The sequence below is a fragment of the Manis javanica genome, chromosome 10, assembly GCF_040802235.1.
Source record: "Manis javanica isolate MJ-LG chromosome 10, MJ_LKY, whole genome shotgun sequence".
In the NCBI taxonomy this organism is placed as follows: domain Eukaryota; kingdom Metazoa; phylum Chordata; class Mammalia; order Pholidota; family Manidae; genus Manis; species Manis javanica.
In genome coordinates, this window is record NC_133165.1 from 25,184,702 (window position 1) to 25,209,463 (window position 24,762).

The 24,762-nt window shown below is 45.5% G+C and overlaps 1 protein-coding gene across 5 annotated transcripts in view; it reads left to right on the forward strand.

Moving 5' to 3' along the window:
- Nucleotides 1–24,762, forward strand: part of SUN1 (Sad1 and UNC84 domain containing 1) — a 65,129-nt gene that overhangs the window by 26,249 nt on the left and 14,118 nt on the right. For 2 of the 5 annotated variants that reach the window (XM_073214893.1, XM_073214892.1), the window contains exons 3-14: nt 5,497–5,685; nt 7,055–7,239; nt 8,126–8,152; nt 8,258–8,434; nt 13,082–13,279; nt 13,860–13,940; nt 15,364–15,459; nt 15,974–16,067; nt 16,640–16,698; nt 16,834–16,976; nt 17,402–17,635; nt 20,758–20,844. In XM_073214893.1, coding sequence (XP_073070994.1) covers nt 5,497–5,685; nt 7,055–7,239; nt 8,126–8,152; nt 8,258–8,434; nt 13,082–13,279; nt 13,860–13,940; nt 15,364–15,459; nt 15,974–16,067; nt 16,640–16,698; nt 16,834–16,976; nt 17,402–17,635; nt 20,758–20,844 — 1,570 coding nt within the window. The remainder of the gene's footprint in view (nt 1–5,496; nt 5,686–7,054; nt 7,240–8,125; nt 8,153–8,257; nt 8,435–13,081; nt 13,280–13,859; nt 13,941–15,363; nt 15,460–15,973; nt 16,068–16,639; nt 16,699–16,833; nt 16,977–17,401; nt 17,636–20,757; nt 20,845–24,762) is intronic. The other 3 variants (XM_073214894.1, XM_073214895.1, XM_073214896.1) reach the window with 3 other exon arrangements.

A 24,762-nucleotide genomic window follows, 5' to 3' on the forward strand; every position in this document is an offset into this window, starting at 1 on the left:
ATATTCATATTTGACCTGATTGTTTATAGTTCATAATGCGTGATCAAAACCGAAAGTTTCTGTGATGAATGCCCTTGTACTGTTCACCATGTAAGAATTTATTCACTATGTAAGAATTCGTTCACCATGTAAGAACTTGTTCGTTATGCTTCAGAAGATTGGAGACTGACAAGAGTTAGGCTTGAGATGGATTAATGATTGTACATTGAGCATTGACCCCCCTATACTGAATTTTATTGTTGTTAACAACCATTTGATCAATAAATATGAGAGATGCCCTCTCAAAAAAAAAAAAGATTTTCCATTCTAGCAATAAACAGTACAATAAAAAAAAAAAATTGTGGTTTAGTGCCAAATGAAAATACATGCCTAGGTTGGCCAGGATTTCATTGGCAGGTAGAAAAAGCTTTCTGTCCTGGCAAGATGTTTAAGGCACATAAGGAAAACGTTTGTGTGATTTTTTTCAATGGTTGACCTTCTAAATGGTAAAAATGTAAATGAAACCTTAAGAAAATTAAAATTGTAAGATACTTTAAGAAAAATACTTTATAACAACATTAGTCAAGTCTCCATTTAATGATTGAGTTTTTATTCACAATTCTAGATTGTCATACTCTCTGTAGCCACATACCCTGTTTTTGTGACAAGTCTTGTAGTATTTAGAACAAAGTGAGTGGGCCAGGTCCAGTAAAATTTCTTATTCTGTATTGTGGAGCATAAAAATAACTTCTTGGTAATTTATTTTCAGCTTTTATAACCTATTTTAAGTGTAGTTTTGAAAAGCATATGTCTGGGTCTCTCCATTGGAAGAGTAGTGCTGTTAATTTAATTTGAGCAGGCTCAGAGCCTTGCTTGTGTATCTGTGCAGGTTGCTGGAGGAGTAGGTGAACAATGGTGTGGGAAAGGTGGCAGGTGCGGCTCTGTAAGCCGTGCTGGAGTCTGGACTTTGAGGGCAGTGGGGAACCAATGCTGAGCTGTAAGTGGAGAGTGGTGCAGCTGGGTGTGCTCAGCAGGCTGCAGGGTGCAGGAAGGGTAGAGAGGGAGGCTGTTGCAAGCTGGCCTGGGACATCCAGGTGGGAGAGGCTCTGAAGGGCCTTGAGGAGGGGCTGCAGGGGGGTCTGTGGCAGGGGGTGGGTGACTGACACTGGCTGGAGCAGCTGAGAGAGGTGCAGTGACAGGAACACACATGAAACCCTGAGGTTTAGGACAGACATGTGGGTGCCAGGTTCTGATCTGGTCATCAGTGCATCGTGGTTGGTGCCCTGAGAGTGCCACTGGAGCAGGGGCCAGCAGGAAGTGGAACAGGGCCTTGCTGACCCCACAGTGGGGTTGAGGCTGCAGTGGGGTCTGTGCCTGCCTTTCTCCCTGCTTTCCTCCCCTCCCTTGCCTCCACATCCCACCTCCTGTCTGAACTTGACCTCCTCTTGCGCCTCCCTCCTGGGTTTTGGCCCTACAGCCCTTCCCCAGACTCCTTAGGCCACCTGGTTCCATGGTGGAGAGGTGGTCTGAATACCTCAGGCCCCTCCCGGCTTCCTGCTAACCCAATTCAGACTCCTGGTCTGGTGACACATGGGAGGGCCCTGCCCCTCCCCTCAGTCCTGGTGACTGTCCTGCAGGCTTTGGTCTTTGTTCTTAGCAATTTCAGTAAACATATAACAGGATCCACCAACAACCTGGTCATTCCATTTTTTTTTTTTTTTTTTTGAGAGGGCATCTCTCATATTTATTGATCAAATGGTTGTTAACAACAATAAAATTCAGTATAGGGGGGTCAATGCTCAATGTACAATCATTAATCCATCTCAAGTCTAATTCTCGTCAGTCTCCAATCTTCTGAAGCATAACGAACAAGTTCTTACATGGTGAACGAATTCTTACATAGTGAAATTCTACATGGTGGACAGTACAAGGGCATTCATCACAGAAACTTTCGGTTTTGATCATGCATTATGACCTATAAACAATCAGGTCAAATATGAATATTCGTTTGATTTTTGTACTTGATTTATATGTGGATCCCACATTTCTCCCTTTATTATTATTATTATTTTTATTTTTAATAAAATGCTGATGTGGTAGGTAGATGCAAGATAAAGGTAGAAAACATAGTTTAGTGCTGTAAGAGGGCAAATGCAGATGATCAGGTGTGTGCCTATGGACTAAGTATTAATCCAGGCTAGACAAGGGCAGCAAAACATCCACGGATGCAGAAGATTTCTCTCAAAGCAGGGGGGTGAGGTTCTGAGCCTCACCTCTGTTGATCCCCAAATTCTCACCTGATGGCCCCCCTGCGATGTGCCTGTCTTAGGTTGTTCCTCCCTTGAGGAATCTTACCCATCTCTGGCTAACCAGTCATCTTCCGGGGCCATACAGGGAAATGTAAAGTTGGTAAGTGAGAGAGAAGCCATATTGTTTGAAAAGGTTAGCTTTTTACTTCTTTGCAGATTTATGCCCTGTGGCTTCTATGGTCATTCCATTTTTGAAACTGCAGTGTCTCTCTGCTGTGGAAAATGTCTAGGTGTGTGACTACAGGACAGCAACAAGCTTGCTTGGTTTCAAGCACTTGGCCACCCACCCCCCAAACCCCCACCATCTTGAAAACATAATGTTATTTTAAAAACAACTACCCAGAATACCAGGAACACACCAAAAAAAGCCCTGCTTAATACATCAGATTTTTAGTCAGTGCTCCAATTCCAGATCCTCATTTTTTAAACATCAGCCTAAATAGGATTCTCACATTCTATTTGGGTGATATATCTCAAGTATTAATGGGGGTGTTCTCTACAAGGTGGTAGTTTGGTTGGGTCGTCTCCAAGTTGTTTGTTTACATGTTGTCATGACTACTTAAGGGGAGGGACTTCCTGTTACATTCTGGTAGGAGGGCCCTGAGGCCCGCCTGTCTCTCCTGTAGTGGTGAGTGTTTGTCAGCTTGATTGTTGACCGTCAAGTCTCATCAGCTTTTCACTGATGGATGAGCAACTGTGGGTGAGCATTGCCATGGTCAGGGGTAGCCTTTCCCCAGAAGCCCTCTGGAGGCCTTCCTAGGCTGTGGGACTAGGTGCAGCTCCATGCCCACACTCTAGATGCAGGGGGTGCTGGGGAAGCATGTCTGACTTCTCCAGGCTCTGGTGGGGGTCAGTTTGCCAGCAGGAAGGAAAGGTGGGGAAGCCACTGTTGGTGAGCACTGGCAGAATCTGCCTCGGGAGCCAAGACAGGAGGGGACTTCAAGGATGGAGAGGAGTCAGTGGAGCTACATGCTGCCGGAAGGCCGGGCAGCCACTGGGACAGAAGTCACAATGAAGTGGGTTGAGTGAGTGTAGACTGGGCTGATGGGAGGGTAGGGCAGGGTGCGGCTTTGCTTGTTGGTTACTGTGGAAAGAGAGAGTGGGCTCTGGAGGCTGATGGTAGGTGCCCTGGAGAGGATGCAGGAGAGGAGGAGAGGAGGGCAGGGATCGTCTGCAGTCTCCCAGGCAGCGGGAGAGGGTGCAGAGCACATGGGTGTTTTGTCATTGTCTGAGAGCTGGAGGCAGTGCTCTGATGGCGGCTGTTTTTCTGCATATAAAGAAGCAGGGCCTTCCAGATCAGGGAGTCAGGGTGGTGAAAGTGGGCCTGAGGAGAGGTTTGGGCAGAGGACTGGCAGCCTAGTACAGGTGCAGGAGGCTCATTGGGCGGACTGCGATAGGCCAGCGGGCAGGGACTGAGTCCCTGAGGCTGAAGAGCCACCGGGGTGGAGGACATGCCATGCAGGGGCAGTTAGGACTTTATGGGGCTGCCACTGGCAGGAGATGTGTAGATGAGCAATCCTGAGCCAAGAGGGCTTGCTCAGGCTGAGAGTGGTCAGCGACTTGCTTTGCCCTGTATTCTTCACAGTGACCAGGCCGTTCATTGATAACATGAGGCTGAACTCAGTGTCGCAGGGGTCTGGATGGCATGTTCCGCCTGGCACACTGCCCCCCAACAGCCTGCTGCTGCCCAGGGTCCAGTTAGCGAGACAGAGGAGCGTGCCTTGGTGGGCACTGTTGGGTGGAAGTGGGATGAAGCAATGCCGGCCTCAAAGTAGAGCCCAGCCACAGATCCCTGCCTGCCACTAATCCTCCCATTAAGCACTATAGCCAACGTGGTGGTGCCAGGCCCCACCTTCTCTGGGCCCCAGTTTGAAGAGAGCCTTCCAGATCTTCTTTGTGCTTTTACATATCTGTGTGTGTGAGAGAAAGTGTAGTTTGCTGTATGGCCTAACATCCGTAGGGCAAGGCTAGAGTGGTGTTTTTCCTCATCTGACAGCGTGGCTGGGAAGACCTTGAGGCTTTGTGGTGGCCTCCTGCCATTCCACAGCACCAGTCTCAGGTTCATTGAACACTGCCCTGCCATGGGCTGTGGCAGACGTCCTGTACCGGCTTTGCCCCAGTGCTCTTTCTAATCGAACTAGCAGGTCCTTGAACACCTGTGTGATAGTGAAGGCATTCCTAGTTCTGTGCTGGGCAGCCTGGGTCTGGACCATGGCAGTGCTGTAGTGGCCCCAGCTGGAGCCTCCAGGGCTGGGGCAGGGCTGGTGATTGTTCCCTAATGCAGAAATGTTCTTAAGCCCATTTACTTTACTCAGACATCCTGGCAACTGTGCATTCCACATCCTCAGGCCAGCAGGAGCTGCTTTCTCTGTGCCTTGTGTGCATGCCTTCCTGTGGACACACTGTGGGGGATGTTACAAGCCCCGCTCTCTGCCACGGATTCTGTTTTGTCTCCTTGCACTCCTGTAGCGCCCCAGGCACAGCCTCTCTTCCCCCGGCCTGGTCTCACCACATTTTGTCTGCCCCCTTTCTCTGCCCCATGGGGTTGTGGGCTCCTCTGTACCATCGGCACAGCCTGCGCAGGCCAGGGGGTATAATCCCATCCTGGAGGCCCAGCACAGGTGCTCAATTAATGTTTCTTCATTAGGAAAAACTTGGTAACAACACAAAAGAACACACTGTTTAGTTGTAGACAGTCCCGTGGAAGGCACTGAGGTGACTCCTTTGTCCCAGGTTTGTCCCTGGCCATGGGGTGAGTTAGTTGCCAGGTGGCCTTGGCTGCCATCACATGCTCTCCTTTTCCTCCTCACATCAGTCTGTGATGCCTTCCTGCTGTGTCAGTTGGAATGTCATGTGCAGTCCACAGCTCCTTAACTGCCTTACCAGGCTTGGTGGCTGTTCGGGACTGTGTTCTGGTTTTAATAATGGTAATGTAGTTCTCCCTGGGTGGGAACTAGCATGAATTCTGCAGGTCCCGAAGCAGTTCTTAAGCTCTCAGCTTAAACACCCAGGCTCCTGGGGAGCCACTTAGCATCTCACTGGTCAGAGCAATGTGGGTTTGGGAGCAGCCTGCTTCTGCTTCGTGGAAAAGCCCCCCTGTTAATGCAGTTTTCCAGGCTCACTGTAGTGCGCACAGCACTCCTCCTTGCTCTCTGCCTCAGCAGCAGTGCTGTGTGTGCCACTGACCTCCAGCTTGTTTTCCTTCCAGTTCAAGTTACTCTTCTGACGCTCTGGAGTTTGAGACTCAGCACAAATTGGATCCTGTATTTGATTCTCCAAGAATGTCCCGCCGCAGTTTGCGCCTGGTAACCACAGCGTACACCCCTGGCAGCGGCCAGGCTGGGGATGCCCACTCCTGCGTGGGCAGCACCACCTCCCTGGAGGACAGAGTAGCCAGGTAAGTGCTGCTTCCCTGGTTCGTGTGTTGTAGTGCCAGCTGAAACCGGCACACAGCTTGTTGGTAAAACTACACTCCTGATTTCAGGGCAGGTGTGCACACACACAATACACACAGCTTTGTTATAATAAGGGTTGAGACTAGTTCTGGACTGTACGGTGTCTGCAAGTTAGGGTTTTCCCATTCTCTCTTTGCTCAGACCCTAGATGGTACACCTTTGTAGTAGGAACTGGCCCCAGCTGTCTTACCAGGTATTGTGCCTGGGGAGGAGGCTTACCCGGGTCCTCACATGGCAGTGTACTTGACCTTTTAAAGCAGTCTGTGTTAAAAATCTGTGTTCATGATTGTCAGTTCTCGTCATTTCTGAACTTCATGTGCCCATCACCACTTCTACCCAAGAAGCAGCAGAAGTGTGAGATGGAGAATAAAAACACAGCTTTACCCTGTGGCTCACGAGAGAATGACAAGTTTCTGTATTCTCTGCTGTCTTCCCAGTAGTCTTCTTTCAGGAGTAGGGGCGGTGCCCTTCAAGAGGGTGGCGTGCTGACAGCAGGTTGGCTGGGAGCTGGCTCCGTAGTAGTGCCCACCCGTCGGTGGGGCAGCCACCTTGGAGAGCAGATCCCCGGGCCTTGGTTGTGGAGATTTCCACGCTGTGCTTCCCAAAGATGCAGCAGAATGCCCTCGGTGCTGTGTGGCATGGTGCCAGAGGCTCTGTGTGAGGAGGCTGCTCTCTGCTCCTGGCACTGCTGGGACCAGGTTTCATAGTGCGTCTGCTCATTGGTGCCATGTCGCTGCCACCTGTTTCTCACCTGTGGCTCGTTCCCTGAGAAGGCCCAGGGCCTTCTCTCTGCCTGTCTGTCCCCACCTGGCCTGCACCACATTGGTAAAGCATGTGTTTTCAAGGGCACTGTCACTTGTGGTGAATACGAGTGCAGAAATTACTTCAGGCTACACCTTTCCTCACTCTGCTGAATGCAATTCTGTTCATACCAGTGACTGAAGAATAGTGTGGGTGTATATGTGTGTGCAGTACTTATTTAACAGGAGAGGGCTTATGATTATAAATAATAATTTCTTACATTTAGGTCATTTTTATTCTTAGGCTACTAAAGTTTTAACAACACTTTTGGATCATGAGGCCCAAAATAATCCAAAAACTATTAGGGTATATCATTTTAGAAGGAGTTCTTAGACCCCAGCTTAAGAATTCCATTTTTAGATGATAGATGTTTCATTACAGCAGAAAAGACATAAGAAAATGTTGCCTTAAAAATTCTTTATTCTCGGGCAAAGATTCTATGTTATAAGATGTAATCATTATATATTTACTAGAAGGCTATAAACTTGCTTCTTATTCCTTCTTTTTTAGAACAGTGAAACAGGGCAGAAGTGCCAGCAAACCAGCCTTTGGTGTAAACCACACCTCAACAAAGGTCACATCCTTGGCCGTTGGCCACAGTGGCTCTAGTGGGCTGCAGGCTAAGGCTTGTCTTCGGCCTCCCATGCTGGATGAGTCTCTGATCCGTGAGCAGACCAAAGTGGACCACTTCTGGGGTGAGTTGTTCGCAGTGGTGTTCCTCAGGTGGCTTGGGGAAGCGCCTGTTGCCCTTTGCCCCTTATGGGGCAGAAGGAGCTCCAGTGATGGTGGAAGCTCTGTTGGGGCCTGGGAGATTTTAAGGAACCAGGTAGTAACCTGGTACCTGTTTTCTGAAGGCGGTACTTATATGGGATGTTTAAGTAAAGTCATTGAGAAAATGCACCAGTGTGGTTTCAAGCTGCAGACAGCTCTAGGTGGCAAGGCAGAGGGACAGACACAGTAGTTTTGAGTCACTGGAGAGCGCCCAGTGTAGATGCTTTGACACTAGGAAACACTCAAGCCAACAACGGTGTGTCCCTTGCCTTGGTGCTCGCAGTGTGGGGTGTGAGCTTTTACAGGCACAGAGCTGCTTGCTCTTGTCTACTATGTCTGGTCAGTCCTTTGAGAAGACAGAAGACCCAGATGAGTTCCGAAAGTTTTGTGTGCTGATTTGGGAAGTGTTGGAATTTGTGTTTGCTCTGTTTTGCTCAGCCCACAGGAGTGGGGGAAGCAAATGGTGCTGCTGCTGAGGCTCCAGCTTTAGGAACTTTCTGAGGCTCCGGCAGTGTGCGCATGCTGAGGAGCAGGCTCTTTTCTGTGCTGGGCTCCTTCTGCCAGTTCTGTAGGTCAGCGTGTGTGTACATGCATCTATTTTCTCCAGAGAGGTGCTTTACCTGGAATGAAGATACTGTGTGCATTTATGTGATGAAATTTCCATTAATTGTATGCATTTCAGGAAATAAATCTTGACCAATGCAATGCTGCTGCTTTATGAACCATTTAACCTTTACTTTTTTTGTAGGTTTTGTTCTATTTTGGTCTTTTGAGCTCATCAGCAAAAATTTATGTATGTGTGTTTTTTAGGTCTTGATGATGATGGAGATCTTAAAGGTAATTATTTTAGTCCTTTTTCTTCCCCACACTTTTCAAGATGGAAGTTTAGTTAGGTCTTCAGATCATGATAAACAGGTGCTGTCTACTGTTTGAAAACTTCAGGTGGAAATAAAGCTGTCATCCAGGAAAATGGTGACCTGGCAGCAGGTGCAGCCAGGAGCAACGGCTACACGTGCAGTGAATGCAGCGCGCTGTCTGCACACAAGGACATGCTCACTGCATGCTCTACTTCCCAGGGCACATGGTCGAGAGTCTACTCTAGGGACAGGAGTCAAAAACGTAAGTATGGCTCTTTTAAAAGTTAGGAAAAGATTTCATGTCCAGTATTTTTCTTTATATAAACATGGTTTTGGGCCTCAGTGACTGCACTCTTTCAATCATTGACTTGAACTCAGAATTATCCTCTAAAAGCTTTATAAGTGCACCAAAAAGCTTTGTTCCTCCTCATCCTCTCTTAACTTCCATTTTATGTGGTTAGCGGTTTCATATCGGGGAGAGCATGAAATCTACACATTTGAGCTTTAGGTAAGCAAAATTCCTACTGGAATGAAACTGGTAACGTGGTGCAGTCACTGTCAGACACAGACCTTCATGATCAGAGTAGCACCAGCATGTGAATGTTTTGAAGGACTAGCTACAGGGTGGTGCTTCACCTGTGCTACAGAGTGTGTGTGCCAGCGGCCGTGAGGAGAGCATTCCCTGTCTCTCCCATTATGTGTGAGCTGGTGTGAGGGAATGTGCCAATTGTGGGAGGGGGTGTGTGAATGCTGGCTTTTATGGGGATGGCAGCCATCATCGCAGAGCATCCTGGCAGGTGCAGTCAACCCTGTTAAGTAGCTGAGCTGGCCTGCAGTGTCTAGGCTGTACCTGCTTGGGCACGAAGGTGGCCCCAGGGCGTATGCTCGTTAACATACTGGGGCTGCCTCTGCCCTTCCAGGCAGGCCTGCAGGGCTTCCCGTGGTGGGTGCTTGCCGCTCTGAGCTTTGCCTGGGTGTGATGGAGTTGGCCTCTCTGTTGGGCTCCCAGGGGTGAGCACAGCTGCACATCCCTTGTGTGACTGAGGTGCCCCTGCTTGGGGACTCCTTGCTGGTCCATGGCTTCCTGCCCCTTGGTGACTGCTCACCTATGCATGGAGAGGCTGGGGAGCCTTTCCTTGAAATGTGCATGGCCTTGTTTCCAAGTCCTTGGCACCTTGTCTTATTTAAGTGTTGACCTGCTTGGCTGGCTTGGAGGACATGCTCAGACAGGTGGATGGTGTAGGGACAGGGAATGTACCAGGAGGGCAGGGCTGTCTCTTTCTTTTCACCATGACCATGGCTGTGCCTTGCACACGAGGGCATTGATTAATGTTTTTCAAGGGATTGTTTTGATGTAATGAAGAATGGTACCAGGACTAAGGATTATTTCCGTTTTGGCATCTTACTCTCATTGCTAAAGCTTTTAATTTTGTCTACTGTTGTGTTTTTGACATGAAGATGTCATAGCATGAAAATAACAAAATAAGAAAGAGGAAGGGGAGGTTGCGGGTTCCACGCAAGGATTTCTGGATTGCATGGTGCATGGGTCCCCCGTGTGGAGGCCAATGTTGTTGAGTGCTCCCCAGGCTCCTGTTTCCGTACCTGTGACCTCCTGAACTCTCACAGTTGCCCTTTGTGTGCTGCTACCCACATTTTAAAGACTGGCAGATAGGTTACTAGTTAAAGGAACTCACTGGTAAGTGATGGAGCTTGTACTTAGACCCAGACTTCTTGCCTCCGGGTGTTGTCCCCACACTGCTTCTGGAGTGCTCACGGCTTGGGGAGTCCGTATGCAGGGCTCAGCCCCTGACTCAGCCCACACAGCTGCATAGATGCCAACTGTCAGGGTTCAACCAGCATGCTTTGAGGTGAGCTTACCGTGATTCTTAGGGTAGAAGCACATTCCTCTCACCTCACAGATCACTGAACATGTATGGAGGCATTTTCTGCTTTCCTGCAGCCTCCTTATTCATGTGTTTATAACTGACAGCCGCCCCTCTGTTCTGACTGTGGATGGGGGTCAGTGGGCCTGAGCTTGCAGTGTGGCTGATGAGTCTTAAGATGGAGAGGTGCTGGGTGTGGTTTTGGTAGAAACCTTTGGGAATTCACACTTTCCTGCTTAAATTGGTGTTCAGTGTTTTCAAGGAGAAAACAAGTTATATTTTTGTTTGCTTTGAGTTTCTATCCTTAACACCTTCCTTGCTCTTCTAGATTGTAACAGTGATTTATAGAACCAACAGTAATCTATTACTCCTTAAAAAAAAAAACTAAAAAAGTCTATTTTTAATTTGAGTAAAGTGTTTATCAAAGAACATTGGAAAATCCCAGAGATGTGCAAGGAAGAAAGTTAAAATCCCTCATGATCTACCACCCAGGGCCACCACACTTACATGGGGTCTGGCCCTCCAGGTTTCCCATGATGTAGTCAAAACCATAGTACATGAATTGTTATATATAACCATATTTGCTTAAAATATGTGTAACTTTTTTCAAGCATAAATTAACTCTCTGCCCATAAAATCTTCAAATAGAACAGATGAAAGGAATTCCTCTCTCCTTCCCTCCCCAGCCACTGATTTCTTCTAGGGAGAACTCCTGCTAATAGTAATAATTCAGTCTGAATTCTGCTGATGAAAATCATTAGCATAAGATTAGCCAGTCACCGTTTAATAGTGCAGTTGTGTATCCATAGAAATACAGGGCTTGTTTTGTCTTAAATGCAACTCTGTCCTAGTATACATATGGGTTTGCAACTTTTTTCATTTTATGTTAATTGAGATTAACTTAATTCTTCTTGATGCCTGTCTAATATTGCATTTATATTTGTAAAAGCTTATGTAGTCAGTGTCTAGGTGGACTTTGTCTGTTCATACACTTTTAGGATCAGTGTTTCCTTGTATGTATGAGTGCACATGCGCACATCTTCCTCGGGTGGACAGACAAAAAGTGGGATGGACGCGTTGAAGATCAGGCATCCCACTTGAACCCCATGGTTTCTGAGTCCTGAGCCTCAAAAAGAGTGCACCTTAAGGGCACTCCTGACAAATGATGTGATTGTTCTGGTTCACCAAAGAGGCTTTTAAAAAGTTTCCAAGCCTTTTTTCATTGGGCCATCAACAGTCTTCAGCAAAGCTGGTGCTGGTGGGATGTGGCAGGTGAACAACTGAGATTGTCCAGAAGAAGCCGGAATGCCGGGAAGCTGGGATGCCGAAGCACACTGCCCCGGGACTCCCCGAGTGCCCTCAGGACCCCTGGGCCTCAGGCTGACCATGGGTGTTACACTGCTCACACACAAGTACCCAGGGCATTAGAATCGAAAACAAGCATCCGTGTTCTCTGTCCGCCTAAGACACACTTCCATCCCTGGATAAAAGGTGCAGATTAGCTTATGATAGGCCATTCCTTGAAGGCTTGTCAGCTGTCTAGGTGCTTAGCAGGGTTGTGCTTACTGAGCCACCTCAGTCTTTGAGAAGCAAAGCCTTAATGTCTGCTGCTCTGGGCTGGGATGCTGGGACTTTGGGATCAGTGTGGCAAATGAGCCCACGCAGTAGGATCTGTTACCAGGTGGGTTAAGCTGAAGTCAGCAAGAGGGGCCCCATTTCTGAGCCGAACAGCTAAAATAGTAATGACCAGTTGCAAGTAAGAGCAACTCTGAGGCCATTCTTCTGAGGAAACCCAGCAGCTTCTAAATAAGTAATTTTCAGTGCTGGAAAAGATTACATACAATTTCAATGTAAATGGATTCCTCCAGTCAGCTTCCCAGAAGACTGACCCAGATTGCTCTCCTCTGGAATGTCAGGGTTCCCCCGCTATGTATACTTGCCAGTTCTTCAGATTTTCGTTCTTTTAAAATTTGGCCAATTTGATGGGTGAAAAATGGAATTTCAGTGGTTTTGGTTGTCAGTGAAACAGGCCATGCATTACCTCCTAATACATTTTTCTGTTTTTACACCCTCTGTATGAAGTCTGCTATGCAGTGAGACAGAGTTGGCCCTGCTGCTCACAGGCTTGTGCCTAGGTTCATGTTTTCTGGTACAGGGTTCTAGTTCACAAATAGCTTACTACTTCACCCAGGCTGTTTGAAGGAAAGAGCTGTAACTATATTTCTTTGAAATCACTCCACATCAGACTCCCCCCAGTTCCAGCTGGCTTTGGGCGTGCGTTGTGTGCTCACAAAGTCTCCTGAGCTGGGAGGATAAGCAGATGGGTCTTAGAAGCACTCTGGCAAAGCCTGCTTCCTCATCTGTCACTCCCTGAAGGAACCTTCTCAAGAATAAAAACTTCCAGTGTCCTTGACTTGTAGAATGTCACCCTACGACTTCAGGCCAAAAGGCAAAAAGCATTGTGCCTTCTGAAGCCCTGTGCACTACTACGAGTAGCGGAGGACAACTAGGTATTTTTGGTCTAGATGTTCCATAATTTGATCTCTCCAAATGCTTGTGTCACTGTATCCTTTGTACCCTGATGCAAATGCTGGAGTAGTAGACCCACTTAAAGTAGCTACAGGGTCCCCTGCCTCAAAGTCCCTCCATAGGAAGGTGATAAGGTAAAACTCATGGGCCAGAGGTTGGGTAAGGCAGGGGCTATTTGAGAATATCTAAATAGGGTAGTGCATGAAGAACTGATGTTGGGGTAAGTGATCCCAGATTGGGTGTCTTATGGAAGGTTGAGGTGATGGACTTGGTACTGATGGTTCCCCCTGACTGCTTGCTTTGCTCTCTGCCTCTGTCTTGTCATGTGTCACTCTGGGAAGAGTGCCATTTGTCTCTTTCCAGGTTGTTGGCCCTGGTGTGCATTTTAAAAGTTGGTTCTACTTTCCCTGAAAAGAATAATTTGGCAAAGTGACAAACCAGGGGAGTAAACAGTGGCTTTGTGGGAAGAAATAACTGTGTTCACGGTTTTTTAATAGGCGGTGCCTCTTTCTGCATGAATAGGATTGTGTGGCTGGCCAAGTACACTTCGTCATCTTTTTCATCATTCTTAGTTCAACTTTTTCGAGTGGTTTTAATGAAGCTCAATTATGAATCAGAAAATTACAAATTGAAAAGTTATGAATCAAAAGATCGTGAATCAAAAAGCTGTAAGTCAAAGAGCCATGAGTCAAAAGGTATTTAAATAATGTTTTTCCTCCTTTTTCCACCGAATAATGCTTTTGAGGTGGAGAAAACACTGCTTTTTCCATCGTGGCTTCCTTCACATCTCTCCTCTTGCAGCCTTAATGTGGCCTTTCTCGTGGTGCTTTCTGTGGATCTCTATCTGTGAGGGGCCTTTATAAAGGTTTTAATATGTTCTGTATATAGTTCAGTCTTCTGAAAGTTGATCAGTATTTAATATTTTTTAGTCACTTTTAAAATAAAAAGTTAATGTACTCAGCTTTTGATTCTTAGTACCTTTTTAAAGCAAAAACAATTTATTTATATAGCATTTAGAATGATGCTTCAAAAATGTGTTAAGCAGGCCTGTCTTTGTCCTGTGTTGGCTGCGTGTATTTAGCTAGGTGGGACTTTAAATTCTCTACCTAACCAAAGCCTTGTCACCTGTACTCACCTGCCTTGTACAAGCCATTGGCTGTCTCAAACGAGGTGGCCAGCCTCACATGTCTTCTGACCATGCTGACTTCATTAGTGGCCAAGAAGCACTGGAGTCGGGTGATGAGTTTTTCTAAGCCTCTTTTGCATGTGTTGCAGCTCCTTCCAGTGACTATGGGCAAGTGAACGTGAGCCAGTCTCTCAGGGAGGACAGTCATGCCAGTGTGAGTGTGGACTCCCGTAAGTATGGCCTGCTTCGGAGTGGGCTCCCCGCAGGTCGCAGCTCTAGGCCACTTATAAGGCAGAAGAGTGCCTGTGAATGCGGTGGCCCTCGCTAATTAGGAGGTGCTGGCAGGGCTCTTGCCCAAACCCTTGGTAGAGGTCACAGGCGCCTGGTTGCATTCACCTTGGGTTGGTTTGTTTCTTGTGGTTTTTTTTGGCATAATTGAGTTACATAATTTTTTCAAACACCCACTGTTGTCATAGTTCAGATTGAGGAGGTGGTTATGGCCATCTGCAGGGGATGACTGAGGGGGCCTCTGAGGGAGTGCAGCATTTCTTGGCAGGTTATTTCCAGCTTTGTTTTTATCACTGCAGAGGGGGCCGGTTGTTCCGTGTCTGTTTTGGGACCCAGGTGCTCATCAAAAACTATTGGGGGAACATTACTTAGGTTTGGCATATAGAGAATCTCTCTTGAAAAGCTTGTTTGTAAATGCATTTAGTATAAGCTGGATGAATGAAAAGTAGCTTATTTGAAGTGAAATTAAAGTGTGGGAAGGGCTGGTCACCCTCCTGCATTGGAGTCTTACCTCAAGAGACTGCCTCGCCCTGTGTCCTGATGATGGGAGGTCCCCACTGTTCTGGTGGTTGCTGTCTGTGTCCCAAGCCTTCAACAAGAACGTTATACCTGGTAAAGGGGTGCCTTTTTTTAGGCAGCTTTTTTTTTTTTTTAACTGAGGTTCGAAATAATGGTCTCTTAACTGTTAATCAGTAAACATAAAGCAATAGTTTTTTTTTTAAATCCCCTTAAAACTATATTTCTTCACATATCAGCCATCTTGGAATTTTAGCAGTTTCAGGAGTCAACACATAAATGTAAGTGTGTAGCTCTCAGCAATTACTCTTAAAATAGAATCCAAATTGATTCATAAGCAGCTCTCTGCCTTACGTAATGTGCGGTGTGTCTTACTGCCACCTACGGTACCACATCTGTGACTCTGCCTTTTCACTGGGCAGTACAGCCTTCAGGATGCTATTCCTCGTGGCACTTGAGTGATCTCACTGTGTCATCTAGAGCATGTTAACTGCCAGCATCTGGAGTTGTGTTTGCTTTAAAGTATTGCATTATCTTTCCCATACACATTCTGTTGGCACTAACTGTACGTGTATAAAGTGGTCCCCTCTACACCCATGGATTTTATGATGGATAGCTGCGTTTCACATTTAAGTATCTACAGGCAGAAGAGAATGAAAATATTCGAACTTAGAGCAGGGTTTTCATAAGTTACTTTCAGTATCTTGCTTGGCATTTTTTTCCTTGACAAGTTACTCTTGACTTACGATGAGTGTTGGCAATGTGCACACTAGGGAGCTGGTTGTGTGTACCTCTGTGACTGGGGTCCCAATGTATTTGCGTCCCCCGCACACACCTCTCCCTCCACAGGTCACTCTGTGCAGATGCTGCGGAGGATTGGAGCTGCAGGGCGATTTGTGGTGGAGACGGTCTCGTCAGCTCTTTGGTTGGCCACAATTGCTCCAGGTGGTTGTTTGGGTTTTCTGTGTTTGCATTCCCAAGCTTTTGGCAGTTAAGCACCTGCAATAAATGATTGACTTAACCAACTGACAACATCATTTTAGGGTTACATGCCTTGATCCCTCATGCAAATTTTTCATTTTTATTACTTAAGAAATGCTAACAAGTATGCTTCTGGTTGCATGACTATTGTTCCTCTGGTATATTGGGTTCGTGTAAGACAAGCTGCTTGATTTCACTGTAGTCGAGAATGTATGCATTTGGCGTTTCTGCATTTATAATTGTCCTATGGCTTAGCATTTTATGTTGCATTGTGGCCTGTGTTTGAGTGTATGGATATTCCTGCCATGATGACTATGGTCTTAACATACTTCTTCCCTAATTTCACATTGATAGCCCTCAAAATATTGATTAGGAAACATCTCTGTGCTTTTAACTTGACTTTCACAACAACAGTCCATTTAGGAGTTTAGTTTTCCTAAAAACATTTCCTTAGAATGTTTGGTGTTTTCTCTTTTAGGGAAGGCAGCCTCTGGAATATACTGGTGGCTAGGGATTGGATGGTACCAGTTTGTTACTTTGATTTCTTGGCTGAATGTGTTTCTTCTTATAAGGTAAGGAAATGGATACCAAGAGTCAGCTTGATATTTAAAGAACTAATTTTGAGCTAATTGCAGGATATCATTTAATTTATTGTTTTATAATGACTTAGCTTGTATTTATACAGTTTTTGTAGTTTGGTATATTATGTTTTGCACTTACATTTCATTTTATAGTTTGCAAAGTGCTTTCATATTCCTAGGTGATGTTTCATACCACTCCTGTGAGAAAGGAAAGGCAGGTGTCATTTCTTAAAACAGCAGTGTGCAGGGGTGAAGTGACAGCTGGAAGGGTGTACAGCAGTGGGTGATGGAGGCCCCTGGTGCCCTCCCCTGGCACCTGGCATGGGCCATGAGCAGCGACAGTGGTCACTTTTGATAGTTGGTGTGGGCCAGGAGACACCATCTACAGGCAGGCTCTTCTGTGGGTGTAGCTGCACCTTGTGGATAAACGAGTGACTCTATGTGCAGTACTGGGGACTCCATTTTAAAACAGCAGGGCAATGTATAAAATTATCTAGAGAGGTAAAATATGGTGAACCCTACCATTTTCTTTGTCAAGTCAAATGTTTCTCTTTTTATTCCAGGTGCCTTCGACCTATTTGCAAGTGTCTAATCTTGCTCTTTCCACTGTTGCTTTTAGTAGGTAAGTAGTCTGACTTCCTTGCCTCAGATGGCAGGTGCTCCATGCCTGTGTGTGTGCTCCAGTGGTGAAATTGAACACTTACTGCGCCTTAGAGCAGCGCATGCCTGTCTGTGCAGTTGCTCTCCCTCCTTCCAGGGGCAGGTCTTTCCTTGTGGGGCTCAGCAGACGTGTCATTCCTGCCTGTGTCAAGCTGGACACACAGGAACAGAACACAGAGGGCAGACGACCCAGAGACCATGCTCATGCCCGAGGCTTCTCACCGGGACCGGCCTCTGGAGGTAACTAGCTGAGAGCACTCCCACCTGGCCTTGAAAGTCTGTGCTTGCCAGTGAGTCTCGTGTTGTGAACAGGGCGGTGCAGTTGGGTGCCCTGTTTTAGAGGATATTTTTAATTGTCCAACAAGCAAGCCTTGCAGCTCCTTAAATGTTCTGAAATACTTCAAATAATGCATAAAGTATCTCATCGTTCAGTGAATTCTAATTAAAAAATAATAGTATTCATTACTAAGGAAAATGCAGGAAGTATAAAGAAGAAAATAAAACAGTGCAGTGTGCTGTGTAAGGAACCCCAATGAGAAGCACTTCCTCTGCCCGAGCGTGTCCACTGCCCTGCAGCCCGCAGTTTGCTGTGACATTCTGTGTTGCACTTAAGGCTCTGTTGAATTCCTCATTTTCATGGCCATTGGAACTTCTTGCTGTTCTAGGGTGAGGAGGCTTTTGGCTGGCATTGGATGAGTGACGTAGAAAGACAGGTGACATCTTTGTCTGGACAGTGTCACAGCCATGACAAGAAGCTGAGAGAACTGACAGTTTTGCTTCAGAAACTACAAGCCCAGGTGGACCAGATGGTCAGTGGTGGAGGGGTGCTGTCCCTGGTTAGGAGTGTGGTGACACAGCACTTGCTGGAGACGCATGCCGGTGGGCTCCCAGGCTTCCAGGTAATGCCAGGCACTCCTGGGGTTTGTTTCCCTTTTGTGGGCAAAGGGTAGGATGGCTGCTGGAGGAGCAGTGGCATGGTGTTCCACTGTGGGAGCAGCACACGCCGAGGGGGCTTGGGCCTGTGGACCGTGGCAGCTCCCCAGGGCTAGTGCCCTGTTTGGGTCTGAGAGTACACCTGTGGCACTGCAGCTTGCATTTTAATCTAAAAGTGGATTGAACATAATTCAGTGAAATTTTACAGGTACTGTCAGCTCTGATGTGATTTTTGCATTTCCTATCAGCTGATTGGGAAAGTTCAAATCTGTGATAGAAAATACTTCAGAATTATGAAATAGCTAAGAGTAGCTGCTATTCTATATGGGACTATAGGGCTATATATACATGCCTCCTCTGTTTAGTGTTTTCAAGGAAAGAATTGTCAGTCCATTTTTTGTACTACTGATGTTTATTTCTTAAGTTCTAAAATGGTTTGACTTACATTTTTTGAACTGAAATCTTTAAGTTCTGTTTTGCCCCTTATTTCAACAAAATGCGTCTTCCTGATGTTTCTTGTTTCAGTCAGGAGCCCACTGCCCACCCATCTGTGTATGCCATGGTCCAAGAGTGACCCCTGGCTCCCTCCACTGTCCCTGGCTGGTGTCTTATCAGCCTCCAGCCTGGGGACCCCTAAGGACTCCCCACGGCCCCCCACACAGCCTGGTCCCCCTGTGCTCCTGAGCAAGCCTGACTCCTCTTTCTGAAGCCCCCCACTAGACCTGCTTCTCTGCTGAGCCCCGCCTGGACTTGGTCCAGACCAGGCTTCTCTGCTGAGCCCCACCTGGACTTGGTCTCAGGTTGAATGCTGCTCCCCTGACCAGGCTGTGCTCTGGTTCAGTGCTCCCACCACCTCACCCTCGGCCAGCGAGGGCCAGCGTTCTCCAGTGCCCACAGACATTTCTCGTTTAACTCACTGCCCTCTGATGCTTGGTAGGGATCAGGGCCAGGGGAGTATGTGCCAAGGGAATGCTGTTGTGACTTTGACTTGCCTGGAGGCATGTCCATGGCCACCGCAGAGCCGGGGTGCTGAGACTGTGGGTGTGGGCACACCTTCTCCGGTGCCTGTGGGCCCACCAGGAACTCCACATCTGCCCAGAGGACTTGTGTCCTGCATTGTTGCTTGTTTTAAGTTCCTCAGCCACAAAGTTAAGATGTTTTCAGAGAGATCCAGTTACCACAGTTATGGTTGTTCTGTTCCTGTTGACCACTTACCAGCTTTATAGGTGGAAAGGGTCACAAGAGATAAATCTGAACCTTGCTATTTCTTCCCAGACAGGGCAGAACAATAGGAAGGGTGGGAGCTAGCCCATCGTGTAGGTGCCGGCTCAGAATGAGACAGCAGCTGGAGTCCTCTAGGTGGCAGGACTGTATCCCTGTGGGCATGACATTTGTATGAGCATCAAATGACCAGGAAACATATTGGTTTGAAAGCATTTCGTAGTAGAAGCAGCCTGAGATGTTCTCACCTACCACAGGGATGATGAGCACAATGAAATGTTTAAAAAAAAGATAGTGGTGAGCTGCCAATTTTAGTTGAGGCTTACTTGCTCTGTCTTACAAAGAAAGTTAAAAAAAAAAAATCAGTTTGCCTGGTGTCCTATAAACTAAATTCTTTGCAGCCTGGGTTCATCTTAAAATTAGCTTCTAAATTACATTAGCTTAGTACAGGGTTAGCCCACTCTTCTTATGCCACATTCCAGCATTGTCTGTAAACAGGTATGATCACAATGGTGACCAGGATGCAGGACCAAATCCCACCTCCTCCTGAAGCAACCACTCACTAGTGTTAAGCGTTCCAGTTAAATGATCTAGCCAGTTGGTTATCTTTCCCTTAGCTGCTGGCATGTAATTTATCTTATGTGTCCACATTGTCCCACAGAGTGTGCCACTAGTTGCATGTGGCTAAGGTAAACTTAATAAATTAAAACTAAATACTGTTTAGTTACTTAGCTACACTAGCTAACCTAAGGGCTCAGTGGCATGGGGCTGGTGGCCCTGTGTGGGATAGCTCAGATGCGGTTTGCATTATAGCAGAGTCTTGTTGGGCTGTGCAACTGGAGACGGTGAGGCTCCTGTCGGGAAGGCAGCACACAGCGGAGTTTTGTGGCTGACCTTCCTGCATAGAGCACCCGGGTGATCTTTCAGCTGGCCTTTATCCCTTTGCTCCAGTTCATCTTGTTTTTAATCTTGTATCTTATGGGAAGTTGTGGTTGTATTTTGGGGAATGAGAGGGGGCATGATTAGCAAGTGACATTCCCATGATGAGGATTGGCTGCCGCCGCCTCCGTCCTCTGCCCCGGCCTCCACCATCCAGACACGCAGGGCCTTTCTTGCCTGTCCAGCTTCACACCTGTGTCATCACCCTTGGATTGGTAATTGGCCCCGATTCTTCAGGACCTTCCTGGGGAGCACATCTCATACTCTTTCCATAATTTTAGCCTTCTAAGGATTGCTGAAGAAATGGATGGGAATACATTGAACTCACTGCTGCCCTCCCACAGTTAGCTGGTGGGGACAAGCTCCCTCAGCGGATGTTCTTGTGGCCCACAGCCCTCCTGAGCCAAAAGAGTACCCTACTCAACTACCTAAGAGATTATTTTAATCACATGATAGACTGTGTTGTGAAGGATATTATCAGGTATTCTGGGAAAATAATTCCAATGGCTTACTCTTGACAAATGTTTGCATGTCATGTATTTCATATGAATATGGGATGATTGGGAGGCAATAGGCTGCAGTGTACCTCTATTCATGTTATCTTACCTTAAGCGCTGGGCACCTAATGAATATTGGTTGATTGAATAATAATAGATTTGCTTTCTACTGGGTGGTTTTTCTGATAGGTGTAGGACTTACTGATACTCTCATGTACAGGAAAAACTGTTTGACAGGTTTGTCTCTAAAGTTAGCTGTGAAGGGAAAGACCTAATTATGGATTACTCCCTCCAGGATGCTAAGCCAAGGTGCTGCCAAATAGTCTCTGATTTTTGGATATTCTGTATAGAAATAATGTGACCTAACTTGCCATGCTTCTGTTACTTAACTTCTTTTTTTTTACCATTTGTTCATTCATTTTCTTTTTAAGACTGACTATCTGACTCTCCACCAAGAACAGGAGCTGCGCATCTCAAACTTGGAAGATATTCTTGGAAAACTAGCAGGAAAATCGGAGGTACTCACTCTTGACTTTTCTTTTTCTTTTTTTTTTTTTTTTTTTAGAGGGCATCTCTCATATTTATTGATCATATGGTTGTTAACAACAATAAAATTCTGTATAGAGGACTCAATGCACAATCATTAATCAACCCCAAGCCTAATTCTCAACAGTCTCCAATCTTCTGAAGCATAACGAACAAGTTTTTACATGGTGAACAAATTCTTACATAGTGAATAAGTTCTTACATGGTGAACAGTACAAGGGCAGTCATCACAGAAACTTTTGGTTTTGATCACACATTATGAACTATAAACAATCAGGTCAATTATGATTATTTGTTTGATTTTTATGCTTGATTTATATGTGAATCCCACATTTCTCCCTTATTATTATTATTATTATTATTTTTTTAATAAAATGCTGCAGTGGTAGGTAGATGCAAGATAAAGGTAGAAAACATAGTGCTGTAAGCAGACAGAAGAAGACATGGGAAGATTATTTCTTTGACATATCTTCTTGTAGTGTAACATAAGCGTGTATAGGTTTTAAATAACTAATTAAATTGCGTGCACACATTAACATAATAGGAATACAGCTACATAACCAAAGCAGACCTACAATTACCAGCCATATCCAGTGAAACCAAGAAAACCAGTTAGGCACCCTAGGCATTTGTGAAAAATTACCAATGATATGGTGGATATTGTCTAACTGAATTTGAATATTTTGAGAAAAATCAGACAAATTAAAACAACACATTCCTGGGAACTGTTCACATCCCATATGTTCCTTTAACAGTAGATAGTCTATAGTCGCAAGATTTTGGAGCGCTGCAACTTGCACTTCTCCTAATTCTTGGTTGAGTTCCGACAGTATAGATCCAGTCAAATTTGTTGTTTTACTATATGCACAGGCCAGCTTGGATACCTCCTTCATTCCAATGGCAAGTCCAGGAACTGGTGGGATGAATGCAGCTACAACTGCAACAGCACCAGGATCTTTGTTGAGGTTTTTTGATGATCATCTTCTGGAATGACTCTTCCAAAGAATGCTGATGTTGGAAGTTCTTCTTCATTGTGTATCTTAGTTCATTTTCTGGGTAGCCAAATTAGGCTTTGATCCTCTGTATAAACACAAATAAACCCTTTGCCCACACTTTGATATGCCCTTTATACCATTGTGAAGAACTTATTGGAGGTCACCACACAGGAACTGCTTTTTTTTTTTAAGAGAAAGGGATATTATCAGAAAAATCTACTTCCATAGCTGATCATCTGATACCCTTTAAATGATCAAAATTAAGGATATTTAAAGCATTCATTAATCGGTGCAGTTGGTTTTATCCTATTAGGGAGTAATCCCCCTTTCCTTTTTTTTTTTTTTTTTTTTTTGTTATCATTAATCTACAGTTACTTGAAGAACATTATGTTTACTAGGCTCTCCCCTATACCAGGTCCCCACCACAAACCCCCTAACAGCCACTGTCCATCAGCATAGCAAAATGTTGTATAATCACTACTTGTCTTCTCTGTGTTGTACTGCCCTCCTCTTGCCCCCCCCATTATGCATGCTAATCATAATACCCCCTTTCTTCTTCCCCCCCTTATCCCTCCCCCCCCACCCATCCTCCCCAGTCCCTTTCCCTTTGGTACCTGTTAGTCCATTCTTGGGTTCTGTGATTCTGCTGCTGTTTTGTTCCTTCAGTTTTTCCTTTTTTCTTATACTCCACAGATGAGTGAGATCATTTGGTATTTCTCTTTCTCCGCTTGGCTTATTTCACTGAGCATAATACCCTCTAGCTCCATCCATTTTGTTGCAAATGGTAGGATTTGTTTTCTTATGGCTGAATAATTTTCCATTGTGTATCTGTACCACCTTTTCTTTATCCATTCATCTACTGATGGACACTTTGGTTGCTTCCAATTCTTGGCTATTGTAAATTGTGCTGCGATAAACATAGGGGTGCATCTGTCTTTTTCAAACTTGAGTGCTGCATTCTTAGGGTAAATTCCTAGGAGTGGGATTCCTGGGTCAAATGGTAAGTCTATTTTGAGCATTTTGAAGAACCTCCATACTGCTTTCCACAATGGTTGAACTAATTTACATTCCCACCAGCAGTGTAGGAGGGTTCCCCTTTCTCCACAACCTCGCCAACATTTGTTGTTGTTTTGTCTTTTGGATGGTAGCCATCCTTACTGGTGTGAGGTGATACCTTATTGTGGTTTTAATTTGCATTTCTCTGATAATTAACAATGTGAAGCATCTTTTCATGTGTCTGTTGGCCATCTGTATTTCTTTTTTGGAGAACTGTTCAGTTCCTCTGCCCATTTTTTAATTGGATTATTTGTTTTTTGTTTGTTGAGGTGGGTGAGCTCTTTATATATTTTGGACATCAAGCCTTACTCAGATCTGTTATTTACAAATGTGTTCTCCCATACTGTAGGGTACCTTTTTGTTGTATTGATGGTGTCTTTTGCTGTACAGAAGCTTTTCAGCTTAATATAGTCCCACTTGTTCATTTTTGCTGTTGTTTTCCTTGCCCAGGGAGATATGTTCATGAAGAAGTTGCTCATGTTTATGTCCAAGAAATTTTTGCCTATGTATTTTTCTAATGGTTTTATGGTTTTAAGACTTACATTCAGGTCTTTGATCCATTTTGAATATACTTTTGTGTATGGGGTTAGACAATGGTCCAGTTTCATTCTCCTACATGTAGCTGTCCAGTTTTGCCAGCACCATCTGTTGAAGAGACTGTCATTTTGCCATTGTATGTCCATGGCTCTTTTATCAAATATTAATTGACCATATATGTTTGGGTTAATTTCTGGAGTCTCTAATCTGTTCTACTGGTCTGTGGCTCTGTTCTTGTGCCAGTACCAAATTGTCTTGATTACTATGGCTTTGTAGTAGAGCTTGAATGCTATTCTCTTCTGGCCTGTAAGGTTTCTGTCGAGAAGTATGATGATAGCCTGATGGGTTTTCCTTTATAGGTGACCTTTTTCTGTCTAGCTGCCTTTAAAACTCTCCTTGTCCTTGATCTTTGCCATTTTAATTATTATGTGTCTTGGTGTTGTCCTCCTTGGGTCCTTTCTGTTGGGAGTTCTGTGTATTTCCGTGGTCTGTTTGACTATTTCCTCCCCCAGTTTGGGGAAGTTTTTAGCAATTATTTATTCAAAGACACTTTCTATCCCTTTTTCTCTCTCCTTCTGGTACCCCTATAATACGGATATTGTTCCTTTTGGATTGGTCACACAGTTCTCTTAATATTGTTTCATTCCTGGAGATCCTTTTATCTCTATGTCAGCTTCTATGCATTCCTGTTCTCTGGTTTCTATTCCATCAATGGCCTCTTGCATCTTATCCATTCTGCTTATAAATCCTTCCAGATTTTGTTTCATTTCTGTAATCTCTTTCTGGGCGTCTGTAATCTCCCTCCAGACTTTATCCGTTAGCTCTTGTATATTTCTCTGCATCTCCGTCAGCATGTTTATGATTTTTATTTTGAATTCTTTTTCAAGGAGACTGGTTAGGTCTGTCTCCTTCTCTGGTGTTGTCTCTGTGATCTTTGCCTGTAATTTTGCCTTTTCATGGTGATAGAGATAGTTTGCAGAGCTGGCACGAGTGACGGCTGAAAGAAATTCCCTTCTTGTTGGTTTGTGGCCTTCCTTTCCTGGGAGAACAGCGACCTCTATTGGCTTGTGCTGGGCAGCTGCACGCAGAAAGGGCTTCTGATTCCTGCCTGGCTGCTATGGAGCTTATCTCTGCTGTTGCTTTGCGTGTGGCCTGCCTCGGGCTGCTGCTCTGAAATGGTGGAGCCGCGTTGGAGGGGGAACGCCAGAGGCTATTTATCTCCATGAGGGGCCTCCGTGCTCCCTGCTGCCCAGGGGGTTAGAGAGCCCAGGGATCTCCAGATTCCATGCTGCTGTACTAAGT